General features: G+C 47.0%; 1 protein-coding gene across 40 annotated transcripts in view; it reads left to right on the forward strand.

Moving 5' to 3' along the window:
* The window catches only part of clasp1a (cytoplasmic linker associated protein 1a), a 94,321-nt gene that overhangs the window by 62,604 nt on the left and 17,922 nt on the right, over positions 1–13,795 (forward strand). For 20 of the 40 annotated variants that reach the window (XM_045707236.1, XM_045707243.1, XM_045707252.1 and 17 more), the window contains 14 exons: positions 1,351–1,574; positions 1,679–1,771; positions 1,898–2,043; positions 2,524–2,659; positions 2,886–2,956; positions 3,058–3,117; positions 3,858–3,935; positions 5,382–5,549; positions 6,019–6,065; positions 6,180–6,353; positions 7,644–7,670; positions 11,813–11,920; positions 12,400–12,456; positions 13,321–13,485. In XM_045707236.1, coding sequence (XP_045563192.1) covers positions 1,351–1,574; positions 1,679–1,771; positions 1,898–2,043; positions 2,524–2,659; positions 2,886–2,956; positions 3,058–3,117; positions 3,858–3,935; positions 5,382–5,549; positions 6,019–6,065; positions 6,180–6,353; positions 7,644–7,670; positions 11,813–11,920; positions 12,400–12,456; positions 13,321–13,485 — 1,554 coding nt within the window. The remainder of the gene's footprint in view (positions 1–1,350; positions 1,575–1,678; positions 1,772–1,897; positions 2,044–2,523; positions 2,660–2,885; positions 2,957–3,057; positions 3,118–3,857; positions 3,936–5,381; positions 5,550–6,018; positions 6,066–6,179; positions 6,354–7,643; positions 7,671–11,812; positions 11,921–12,399; positions 12,457–13,320; positions 13,486–13,795) is intronic. The other 20 variants (XM_045707242.1, XM_045707250.1, XM_045707263.1 and 17 more) reach the window with 4 other exon arrangements.

Raw genomic sequence — 13,795 nt, forward strand, 5'->3', positions numbered from 1 at the left:
TACTGACATTTCTACAAATGTTTTCCTCCTCTTTCCCCCAATTGATCTGCCTTTCTCAAGTCTGTCTGTCTCGGTCTGTCTGTCTCTATCTGTCTCTGTCTGTCTGTGTGATAGATGTATCAGTTTCATGGTAATTCCAGGTTAGCAGTCTAATGGAGGGATGGAGGGTTGTGAGAGGAGGATGAGGGGGACATGGATGAAAATCGGAGTGGTGAACGGGGCGTTTCTGTCTGCCTGTTGCTTTGTTTATGGAGCTATTTGTCTTTTAGTGTGAGTGGTGACTTGTTTTGCTCTCTTTCAGAATGATCACTACTATTGTGATCTGTACAAACTAGCCTACATTAGTTCAGACTCTGATGGCCTATTGTATGTTTGGTTCGTTCCTAAAAATGGTTTATTATTGTCTATTGTGGGCATTTGTTTTACGTGCTGAGAAATATAGCTTTGAGAATTTTCTGTAATGAAAAGCGCTACACTTGTTAAATTATTATTATTATATTGCTGCTGGCTCTAAGATAATGCTGGCTTGGCCCGAGGCACATCTCCCGGATCATATTTTCCCTGTATTCATAATCCCTCATGTAAACTGGAAAACTGGAGAGGTGACAGAATGGCTTGTATTTGTGTAACACTGACAGTCCAGATGACATGGGCTAGCTACACTCAGCACTGCAGATGACTTGGGCTAGCTACACTCAGCACTGCAGATGACTTGGGCTAGCTACACTCAGCACTGCAGATGACTTGGGCTAGCTACACTCAGCACTGCAGATGACTTGGGCTAGCTACACTCAGCACTGCAGATGACTTGGGCTAGCTACACTCAGCACTGCAGATGACTTGGGCTAGCTACACTCAGCACTGCAGATACTTGCCCCAGCACTGCAGATGACTTGGGCTAGCTACACTCAGCACTGCAGATGACATGGGCTAGCTACACTCAGCACTGCAGATGACTTGGGCTAGCTACACTCAGCACTGCAGATGACTTGGGCTAGCTACACTCAGCACTGCAGATGACTTGGGCTAGCTACACTCAGCACTGCAGATGGCTGGGTTCAGGCATGCACACTCTCAGCCCAACGAACAGGGTTGTCTTCAGTAGGGTAGCAAAATTCTGCGAACTTTCTATAAATTCCCTGGATTTCCAGAAATCCTAGTCTTCAGCAGGCATAAAACATAAGAAAACTGTCAGAAAACCCAGTGAAACTGGGACGTATTGGGGTAGCTGTCCAATAAAATATGCTTGTTTTCGGTTCCCTGTGGTGTGTCCTAATGAACATGGTCACAAATGCAGAGAATATGACTTCAAACTGGATGAACACCACTCTTCTCACTCTCCCCTGGCAGATAAGAACTTTGATGATGAGGACTCTGTGGACGGGGGCCGGTCCTCCTCCTCTGCATCGTCCTCCAAGGCGCCCCCCAGTGGTAGGAGGGCTGTAGCTGCGGCTTCTGTCCGCAGGCCCAGCTCTGCCACCGGACCCGGCAAGATCTCTGCTAAAGATGCTGCTGCAGGTGCTGTTGATGAGGAGGACTTCATCAAGGCTTTTGAAGAGGTTCCTACTATCCAGGTAACCTGCACAGATAGGCGTGACGTGTGTGTGTGTGTGTTTACAGTTTGGATTGCCATCAACCCCAGTCTGACTCCTGTCCTTGTTTTTCTGTTCATCTCCAGATCCACTCCAACAGAGACATGGAGGACAACCTCTCCAAGGTCCGGGAGGTTCTGTCTGACGACAAAAACGACTGGGAGCACAGAGTCGTTGCCGTAAGGACCGCGCACACAAATGATCAGTCTCTAAATGAACTTTTCAGCACCTCGTACTGTAAATTCTTGCAGTAAGACACAATGTTTGTAGCGTATTATAGTTCTTTGTGTTTCCTTTTTTTCTAGCTGAAGAAGGTGCGTTCTCTGCTCCTGGCTGGAGCGCTGGAGTATGATAGTTTCCCCCAGCAGCTCCGTCTGCTGGAGGCCCCTCTGAAGCTGTCGGCTAAAGACCTGAGGTCCCAGGTGGTACGAGAGGCCTGCATCACACTGGGGTAAGGACCTGCCGACAAAACCGCTTTCAACCTCAGTCTTCCACACCAAGTAGAGTTAAATACACTGTTGAACCTGTCTGTTCCAAGAGGTGCTATCTCAGACTCAGGTTGAGTAAAGGTTGACCAGAGAGATGATTAGAGATGTAGCAGCTCAGTGAAATGCCTCAGTAAAGGAGTTACATTAACATGAGGAAAGCGACCTGGTCTCGCCTGGCCTGGTCTGTCAGTCCATCAACCCGGATGCTCTTTATATGTGGATCTTGACTCTCCGCTCTATCGCTCATCATCACTACCACATTAGGAGCACATCACTGACTGACAATTAACCACTCTGAGTCTGGAAAACTTGTAGGCTGCTACTGCTCCATATCTAAGTACGGGTACACTAGTCCAGAACCTCAAATCAAATGTATCTGTGGAGATTTGAAAACTGATTGATTATTGATTTGATGTCTTGAATCTCTTCCCTCTCCTCTTCAGATACCTGTCCACGTTGCTGGGCAACAAGTTTGACCACTGTGCAGAGACCCTGATGCCCACACTGCTCAACCTGGTGCCCAACAGTGCCAAGGTGATGGCCACGTCTGGCATGGCAGCCATACGTCTCATCCTCAGGGTGAGTACTGTACACACACATGCACGGGCAATCATATATGTCAGGGGTTGACCGACAGTGGATGATTGTGATTCATGCATTTTCTACTGGAAAATAAATAATTTCCTGATGTATTTATTACTCAGTTGGAATGATGTCTGGTTGTAAAATGTTGTGTTGTTAAGACACTGGGAGGTGTGAAATAATCTGTATTGGAAGATCTCTGGGACCTCCTCTTCTCTTCCAGCACACACACTACTCGCGTCTCATCCCCATCATCACTAGTAACTGCACGTCCAAATCAGTGGCCGTCAGAAGGTAACGACTCGGACTTTCTGTGTGATATTACTTTTTGATATTAGCTTTTCCTGAGGTTTCCCTTATAATGTGTTAACTCTCATCATGTCTTCTCTCTGCAGGCGCAGTTATGAGTTCTTAGAGCTGTTATTACTGGAGTGGCAGACACACACACTGGAGAGGTAAACACACACCCTTTCAGCATTCACCCTGCATGCTAATACTATTTATCCAGGACATAAACACTAACAACAGGCTGTAGCATGCTTTTCTGCTCAGGATCCAACCAGTATTTGTGTTTGTGTACAGATGTAGGATCTTAATTTGATCTCCCTGTTGCAGGAGAACTGCAATGCAGGACATTTAAAACATGTAATGTATTTGAGGTTTAAAAAGGCTTCTGAAGTTCATAATTTTCACTTAGAAATTTCCCTTACGAAAATCATATCAACCCCTACAAAAATATCCTTTTAATTATAATCCACATAATAATTCACATTTCCTGTTGGTGCTGCACTTTAGATTTCCCTCTTTCCGCTCCTCTCTCCTCACTTCTACTCTCTGCCGTGTGACATTTACTGTAAGTAGTTGGGTGTTGGTTGACTGGGCGACTGATGATCCCTAGTTAAATTGATGATGCTGGAGGGCTGGAGCGAGCCATCACCATCAGAATCTCGATGGAGCGTCCCCGGTGGTTGCCGCGACAACCCTGCTGAGATTTTAAAAAGCATTTAGAAAGTGTGCCGTGTGGTCACTTTCCCCCTGTGGAGAAGGAGAGTGGAGAAGAGAAGAAGAGAGGAGTGTATACTGAAGTCTCAGGGGAAATGAGGAAGTCTGTGTGTCCTCTCCATTGGTGTAGTTGTGGTTTCCTGGCTGCTGCACCTGAAGTTGTCTCTGTCATGTTTCCCTACTACCCCACCAGGCACGTGGCTGTTCTGACTGAAACCATCAAGAAAGGGATCCATGATGCTGACTCAGAGGCCAGATCGGTCGCGAGAAAGTAAGTTTTTTTTGTGGGGTTGTTTATTTTTGTAATTAGTCAGAATTTGTCCTCAAGTCTTAGCAGGTCACGACCGAGACAAGTGGATGACGATATGGAATAATATGCCGTCTGTCTGTGTCTCTGATTTTACTACTAGTGATCATTTGAAAAAGTATTAATGCTTCTGGATTTTTAATTACATTTCATGTCACTTTCTCCGGCGGTGATGTGCACTATATATACAAAAGTATGTGGACACTCATTCAGATTAGTGGATTCGGCTATTTCAGGAAACACCCGTTGCTGACAGGTGTATAGAATTGAGCATACAGCCATGCAATCTCCATAGACAAACATTGGCAGTAGAATGGCCTTACTGAAGAGCTCAGTGACTTTCAACGTGGCGCCGTCATAGGATGCCACCTTTCTAACAAGCCAGTTCGTCAAATTTCGGCCCTGCTAGAGCTGCCCCAGTCAACTGTAAGTGCTGATATTGTGAAGTGGAAACATCCAGTAGCAACAACGGCTCAGCCGAAAAGTGGTAGGCCACACAAGCTCACGGAACGGGACTGCCGAGTGCTGAAGTGTGTAGTGCGTAAAATCATCTGTTCTCGGTTGCAACATTCGTCACGCGCAATGCCATGCGTTCGCTGGAGTGGTGTAAAGCTTGCCGCAATTGGACTCTGGAGCAGTGGAAACGTGTTCTCTGGAGTGATGAATCACGCTTCACCATCTGGCAGTCCGACGGACGAATCTGGGTTTGGCGATGCCAGGCGAACGCTATCTGCCCGAATGCATAGTGCCAACCGTAAAGTTTGGTGGAGGAGGAATAATGGTCTGAGGCTGTTTTTCATGGTTCGGGCTAGGCCACTTAGTTGCAGTGAAAGGAGATCTTAATGCTACAGCAAACAATGACATTCTAGACGATTCTGTGCTTCCAACTTTGTGGCAACAGTTTGGGGAAGGCTCTTTCCTGCACAAAGCGAGGTCCATACAGAAAGGTTTGTCAAGATCGGGTTTGGAAGAACTTGACTGGCCTGCACAGAGCCCTGACCTTAACCCCATCGAACACCTTTGTGATGAATTGGAACACCGACCGCGAGCCAGGCCTAATCGCCCAACATCAATGCCCGACCTTACTAATGCTCTTGTGGCTGAATGGAAGCCTCCGCAGCAATGTTCCAACATCTAGTGGAAAGTCTTCCCTGAAGAGTGGAGGCTGTTACAGCAGCAAAGGCGGGACCAACTCCATATTAATGCCCATGATTTTAGAATGAAATGTTCGACAAGCAGGTGTCCACATACTTTTGGTCATGTAGTTTATTCAGAGTCAGGTGTGCTGTCATATGAGTCATGTGCTGACAGTTATGTTCATCTACTTATACAAGGGGCTGTGACGTCTGTGACCTGCATGTGACCTCTGACCTTGTCTCCCCCCTCCCTCCCTCCCTCCCTCACCCATAGGTGTTATTGGGGTTTCCATGGCCACTACAGCCGGGAGGCGGAGCATCTGTTCCAGGCCCTGGAGTCAACCTATCAGAAGGCTCTGCAGTCTCACCTGAAGAGTTCTGACAGTGTCGTGTCTCTCCCCCAATCGGACCGCTCATCCTCCTCCTCACAGGAGAGCCTCAAGTAAGATATCCCTTCTCCTTCCTCCCGTCATCCATCCACCCTTTCCTCCATTTCTGTGAAATGTTGCCATGATTCATAAGGATGTCTGGAAAGAGATTTAAAAGGGTATTTAACATCGATTTGAAGATGGCACTAATGGATATGTCTACCTCATGCACAGCAATTATTATCAGATTAGGAAAACACTGGGAGTGATTTTATTGGTTGATCCAGTTTAATCATCCTCCTCTGCGTGTTGACCATTGATCTCATATACCATGATTCACCAGCACAGTGTTTGTTATGATGAGACTGGGGTTGGGATTTGGACTGAGGATGGTTTTCCTGCCTCATCATCAGAGGGGTCCGAGCCCTGTACTAATGTCCAGAACTTTGCCTATGACTTTGTCTTGTTTGATGCACAGCGATGCTGGGCTGTTTGTCATAAATCTGTTTGTTAACCTCATGGTGGTGTGTCCTTCTGTCTCAGCCGGCCCCTGTCTGTCAAGAGTGCCATAGGAGGCAGCATGACAAGGGGTAAGAGTACTACTAAAATTATTTTACATTTCTCAAAGTGTGTGGTTTATTCCATGTCACCTTTTTTATGTTTTTTGTAATCAGTTGATATTTCAACCTCTTCCCCCATGGCAGGTAAGATGGTGAGTTCCAGGGTGAACTCCAACGCTGGCGGTTCTCTTCAGCGTTCCCGTAGTGATATCGACGTGAACGCCGCGGCCAGCGCCAAGTCACGCCTGGTCACCGTGCCCTCCGCTTCTCCCTTCAGCTCAGCAGCTGCCCTGCCCCCAGGCTCCTACGCCTCACTAGGTAAAACACACACGACCCCCTCTCCCCAGGTCCATCTATGCCAGGCCCTAACTACACCACACACACCACACCACACACACCACACCACACACACACACACACACCACACCACACACACACACACACCACACACACACACACACCACCCCACACACACACACACACACACCACCCCACACACACACACCACCCCACACACACACACACCACCCCACACACACACACACCACCCCACACACACACACACCACCCCACACACACACACACACCACCCCACACACACACACACACCACCCCACACACACACACACACACACACACACACCACCCCACACACACACACACCACCCCACACACACCACCCCACACACACCACACACCACACACCACCGCACACACCCCACCGCACACACCGCCCCGCACACACCGCCCCGCACACACCGCCCCGCACACACCACCCCCGCACACACCACCCCGCACACACACCACCCACCACACACACCACACCACCCCGCACACACCACACCACCCCGCACACCCCACACACACCACACCACACACACCACACCACACACACCACACCAAACTACATTTCAAAATGTCATGGTCACAGGATGTCAGTTCTGGAACAGTGATTTCTCAAAGTCTCCATGGTTTCTTAATTACGTTGTTTAGAAGAAATATTCATCTGAAAACCACAGTTTTTTATGGGCAGAGTGGATATGTTAATTCATGTGGTGGTGGTTAGTAAGACATCGTTAAGTTGTGCTCTGAAGGGAAACATACAAAAAGGCCAGAAGTTTGGTCTGTAATCTAATTAAACTAAACATGACAAATGGCTGCCTATAATCACTCTAAGTTATGGCTACTGACCTTTATATCAATATTCAAGATCGTAATAATTAATGATGAACAACTCCCCAATGATGAACAGCCCCCCCCCAAAAGAAATTGCGCAGTTTGCTACTGAAGCGTAATGTTCTTGCCCTAACACGTCCCTGTGGAGTGTACTGCTTGCTGTCCATTACCAATGAGACCTCTTTCTCCCGGTCACTCACCTCTTTCACTCCTGCCTCTTTCTGTCATGACTATCTCTCTCCTTCCCCACCCCTTCTCTCGCTCTCTCGCTCTCTTTCTCTCTCTTTCTCTCTCTTTCTCTCTCTCTTTCTCTCTTTCTCTCTCTTTCTCTCTCTCTCCTGCCTAACTGGTACTAATGTCTAACTCTATACCTCTTCTTCCACTTGCTCCACCCCCCCCCCCCCCCCCGCCGCTTTGCTTTATGCTCAAAAGATGGCACACCTGGTAAAATTGATACTGGTAAGATTGTGTGTTTGTGTTCCGTGTCTGTCGGGGACAGTCAACTGCTCGACTGGCCCCCCTCCCTCCTGTCTGTCCTCTTTTCCGTGTTGTCTACACACTAACTTAACCCATAGTGCACTAGTACATCATTCTGACCCCTTCGTCTGGTATATCTGGTAGGTCTGCATGTTTGACCAACACGGTAATAATAATTGATTACTGACGACAGACATGGTTAGATAGCTATCTGCAGTCAACACAGCACACCACGACACCTCTCCTCCCCCGCACGTTATACACAACTCATTTTGTTATCCTCCTAAGTCGTTGTCCTTTACCTTTTGTACTGTTTTATTAGTGATTAGCGAAGGGAAAGGACCCTGTGATATTTGTGTAAAGGTGAATGTTGCATGCAGGGAAACTTGCCCACCCTGTGGTCTCTGTCTGTGTGTGAGTGGTCTGAGTTAGGGGTTAGAGGTCGCTGAGTTTTAGTCTTGCCTGCTTCTCAAGCTGATCGTCTACCTCTTGGTTTTCTATATTTAGTCCCCTGTATCTACTCGTATTATTATCTACGTGTCACTGAGACTTTCTAGACCCAAAGTTTGTTGTTTGTTTAAAGAAAGGGCTGTCCCCTATCCTGTTGTGTAATGCGGTTGTTCTAGAATCGAGTGCAACATTTTCTGACTAAGGAGGAACTCGCCTAACAAACATCTTCCAATGAAAATAAGGTCATAGCTTCCACCCACATTTTATCAAAGCGCTTGTGAAGACTGTCTGAAAGTAAGAGTTATTATTGGCTAAGGTGTTCCTTAATCAAGGGCCAAGTTCCAGCTGTTGTGGAAAGAGATCACTTTCTCAGCGTCAGTCTGTGTTGTCCTAGCTTTTAGGAACATTACTTGGCTGGATTGCAAGTATGATAATGCTAGAGACATTTTATGTGGGATTTTGCTAATGAATATCATACATTGTGTATAATATGCACAGTTTGACATGCTCCAAAGCAAGGTGTGTTGGGTCATGATGTTACTACAGTGAGGGGAAAAAGTATTTGATCCCCTGCTGATTTTGTACGTTTGCCCACTGACAAAGAAATGATCAGTCTATAATTTTAATGGTAGGTTTATTTGAACAGTGAGAGACAGAATAACAACAAATAAATCCAGAAAAACGCATGTCAAAATGTTATAAATTGATTTGCATTTTAATGAGGGAAATAAGTATTTGACCCCCTCTCAATCAGAAAGGTTTCTGGCTCCCAGGTGTCTTTTATACAGGTAATGAGCTGAGACTAGGAGCACACTCTTAAAGGGAGTGCTCCTAATCTCAGCTTGTTACCTGTATAAAAGACACCTGTCCACAGAAGCAACCAATCAACCAAACTCTCCACCATGGCCAAGACCAAAGAGCTCTCCAAGGATGTCAGGGACAAGATTGTAGACCTACACAAGGCTGGAATGGGCAACAAGACCATCGCCAAGCAGCTTGGTGAGAAGGTGACAACAGTTGGTGCGATTATTCGCAAATGGAAGAAACACAAAAGAACTGTCAATTTCCCTCGGCCTGGGGCTCCATGCAAGACCTCACCTCGTGGAGTTGCAATGATCATGAGACCGGTGAGGAATCAGCCCAGAACTACATGGAAGGATCTTGTCAATGATCTCAAGGCAGCTGGGACCATAGTCACCAAGAAAACAATTGGTAACACACTACGCCATGAAGGACTGAAATCCTGCAGTGCCCGCAAGGTCCCCTAGGCTCAAGAAAGCACATATACATGCCCTTCTGAAGTTTGCCATTGAACATCTGAATGATTCAGAGGACAACTGGGTGAAAGTGTTGTGGTCAGATGAGACCAAAATGGAGCTCTTTGGCATCAACTCAACTTGCCGTGTTTGGAGGAGGAGGAATGCTGCCTATGACCCCAAGAACACCATCCCCACCGTCAAACATGGAGGTGGAAACATTATGCTTTGGGGGTGTTTTTCTGCTAAGGGGACAGGACAACTTCACCGCATCAAAGGGACGATGGACGGGGCCATGTACCGTCAAATCTTGGGTGAGAACCTCCTTCCCTCAGCCAGGGCATTGAAAATGGGTCGTGGGTGGGTATTCCAGCATGACAATGACCCAAAACACACGGCCAAGGCAACAAAGGAGTGGCTCAAGAAGAAGCACATTAAGGTCCTGGAGTGGCCTAGCCAGTCTCCAGACCTTAATCCCATAGAAAATCTGTGGAGGGAGCTGAAGGTTCGCGTTGCCAAACGTCAGCCTCGAAACCTTAATGACTTGGAGAAGATCTGCAAAGAGGAGTGGGACAAAATCCCTCCTGAGATGTGTGCAAACCTGGTGGCCAACTACAAGAAACGTCTGACCTCTGTGATTGCCAACAAGGGTTTTGCCACCAAGTACTAAGTCATGTTTTGCAGAGGGGTCAAATACTTATTTCCCTCATTAAAATGCAAATCAATTTATAACATTTTTGACTTGTGTTTTTCTGGATTTTTTTGTTGTTATTTTGTCTCTCACTGGTCAAATAAACCTACCATTAAAATTATAGACTGATCATTTCTTTGTCAATGGGCAAACGTACAAAGTCAGCAGGGGATCAAATACTTTTTTCCCTCACTGTAGTTGCATTAGACAAACCTTTCTCGGGCCTCCCGAGTGGCGCAGCGGTCTAAGGCACTGCATTGCAGTGCTTGAGGCATCATTACAGATCCGGGTTCGACCGGGAGACCCATGAGGCGGCGCACAATTGGCCCAGCGTCGTCCGGGTTAGGGGAGGGTTTGCCCGCCCGGGATGTCCTTGTCCCATCGCGCTCTAGCAACTCCTGTGGCGGGCCGGCCGCATGCACACTGACATGGTCGCCAGCTGGACAGTGTGTTCTCCAACACATTGGTGCGGCTGGCTTCTCAGTTAAGCGAGCAGTGTGTCATGAAGCAGTGCGGCTTGGCAGGGCCGTGTTTCAGAGGACGCATGGCTCTCGACCTTCGCCTCTTCTGAGTCCGTACGGGAGTTGGAGCGATGGGACAAGACTGTAACTACCAATTGGATACCACGAAATTGGGGAGAAAAAGGAGTAAAAAGTACAACAAAAACTATAATAAAAAAGCAAAACCAAGACAAACCTTTCTCAGATCCAATGCATGTTTGATGGAGCCCTTGAGTGAGAATGTGGTCTTTGTGGGAATCTGTAGAAATATTCTGTTTCTCCCTATATCTGTGTTTCAGAACTCTCTCTCCTCAGCCAGGTCTTTTGTCACCGTCTGTTTATAGTAGTTTCTTTCAGTGTTTTGTGTTGTAGTGAACTGTGGTGAACAGCTTCCTGGATACAGTATCATTTGTAGTGTAGTGTCTTCAACTCTCTCACTAACTCCCTGTGTTTGTCCATCTCCCTGTGTTTGTCCATCTCCCTGTGTTTGTCCATCTCCCTGTGTTTGTCCATCTCCCTGTGTTTGTCCATCTCCCTGTGTTTGTCCATCTCCCTGTGTTTGTCCATCTCCCTGTGTTTGTCCATCTCTCTGTGTGTGTGTGTGTGTGTGTGTGTGTGTGTGTGTGTCCATCTCTCTGTGTGTGTGTGTCCATGTGTGTGTCCATCTCGCTCTGTGTGTGTGTGTGTGTGTGTGTGTGTCCATCTCTCTCTGTGTGTGTGTGTGTCCATCTCTCTCTGTGTGTGTGTGTCCATCTCTCTGTGTGTGTGTGTGTGTGTCCATCTCTCTGTGTGTGTGTGTGTGTGTGTGTCCATCTCTCTCTGTGTGTGTCCATCTCTCTGTGTGTGTGTGTGTGTGTGTCCATCTCTCTGTGTGTGTGTGTGTGTGTCCATCTCTCTCTGTGTCTGTGTGTGTGTGTGTCCATCTCTCTCTGTGTCTCTGTGTGTGTGTGTTCCATCTCTCTCTGTGTCTCTGTGTGTGTGTGTGTGTGTGTCCATCTCTCTCTCTGTGTGTGTCCATCTCTCTCTGTGTGTGTGTGTCCATCTCTCTCTGTGTCTGTGTGTGTGTGTGTGTCCATCTCTCTCTGTGTCTCTGTGTGTGTGTGTGTGTGTGTCCATCTCTCTCTCTGTGTGTGTGTGTGTGTGTGTGTGTGTGTGTGTGTGTGTGTGTGTGTGTGTGTGTGTGTGTGTGTGTGTGTGTCCATCTCTCCCTGTGTGTGTTGTCTCCAGGCCGTGTGCGTACGAGGAGAACAAGCTCCGGCAATGCCGTTGGAGCCAACGCTACTGTGACTGACAGCAGGGGGCGCAGCCGAGCCAAAATGATGTCCCAGTCCCAGCGTGAGTACACACACACACACACACACACACACACACACACACACACACACTGTCAGCAGAATTTCTCCCTCACTGCACACTGTCTGAATGCAGGGAAGCCAGTCCACATTGTCATCTCCAGTCTCTTTCATGTAAACCCTCAGTATGACGTTTAACCTGCCTGCTGTGAGGTCATACTAGGTTCTCCTTCAGTTTCTCTCGTCAGTCTGTGTTTTACCTCGTATACTTCAGCATCCTGAAGGAACTTGGAGCCACTGTTATTACTGCACCCTTTCACAAGATGTATTTGTGTCTTATGTGTGGTTTTTCTTTCTCTTTGTCTGTGAAGCCTTGAGGGGCTTCAATGATTATTGCACGTGTAACATGACATGCACAGTTAACATCTGACCCAGTGCATGCTGGGTAAACACTACTTCCTGTCACATTGACCGTTTTATTTTCACGTCCTGTTCTGCCGCTCGCTACCATAACAACCACAGGATCCAGATCTGCTAACCCCACTGGGGGTGGTAAGGCCCGAACTTCATCCAATCAGAGTAAAGCGTCCAGTCCTTAGTCCCGCCCCTTCATCCTCTGCAGATCTCTGCATGTCAATCAACTCATTCTTTTAATTTTTAGACTCATCACGTCATACCAGCATGCTCCGTTCAACTCAAGTGTCTGTATTATAATATATATTTTTTTATAGTCTCACAAGCTGTTTGGAGTTTGCATTGTCGAATACGTGGTTCCTTCCGCATTGCCTTATTATCTTAAATTGTTGATTGTTACATTTCGTTGTTAATATTGGTTGTTGTCCAATGTCGTTAATATTGGTGGTTGTCTATGTCCTCTGAACTGTTTTCGTTGTTGTAATCACTGGCTTGTTTTCCCAAAGCCCAGTTACACCCTGGATTTAACCCCATCTTGTTTGTCCTGCAACTGTTAGCTGTTTGTCTGTCACTATTTATCTCATCAAAGCTGAAATCCCATGTCTATGTTATCCGCCTAGTAAGATATACAGAGAATATCAGTGTCCCAAAGCACTCTAAACACATTGTATGTGCCCAGTTGGTAAAAATGTGGCGCTAGCAAATCCAAGGTCGTGGGTTCTATTCTCACTGGGATCACATACACATATTATGCTCTCACTGTACTATAAGTCACTTTAGATAAAAGTGTCTGCTAGGTGTTATTACCACAATAAAAGCAACATATACCTTTAGAAACAATGAAGTAATGAAACATCCCCAGAAAGAGGGAGGCAGAGCATGAGGGAATTCAGCTTTGAGCCGTGACAGAACCTTCCCAGCATGCCATGGAGAGGTGCGTCGCTCGCTGTGACCCATCATATCTTGTCTGAAAGGGTGTAACGTCTCACTCTCTCTGACTGTGGGTCCTGTGTGTTATCCTTGCTGCAGCTGGCAGCCGCTCCAGTTCCCCTGGTAAGCTGCTGGGCCACTCGTCTGGGTACGGGAGGATCAGCAGGCCCCCTGCAACCTCCAGCACACCTGCAGACAAGAGGAGCAAGGTCCCCCGCAGCCAGGGCTGCAGTAGAGATTCCTCGCCCAACAGACTGGGCCTAGGTAAGGGACATTTATATCACAATATCAGCATCATGCAAGTAAACCCAACATAGAGCATGCATGCACTCTATACACTAGGAAAAATACATTTGTCATTTGCTAACAACGCACATAGTAACTAAGTAACTGCTTTAATAAACAGTGCATTATATAACCTACATTCCGGATGCACATACATAGCATAGAGCATACAGCACATGCTGATCAAATGACATTTTATTAGTCACATACACATATTTAGCAGATGTTATTGCGGGTGTAGCGAAATGCTTGATAAATAATACCACACCGATGATATGCCCAACGTCGT

This window comes from Salmo salar, chromosome ssa25 (assembly GCF_905237065.1).
Source record: "Salmo salar chromosome ssa25, Ssal_v3.1, whole genome shotgun sequence".
In the NCBI taxonomy this organism is placed as follows: domain Eukaryota; kingdom Metazoa; phylum Chordata; class Actinopteri; order Salmoniformes; family Salmonidae; genus Salmo; species Salmo salar.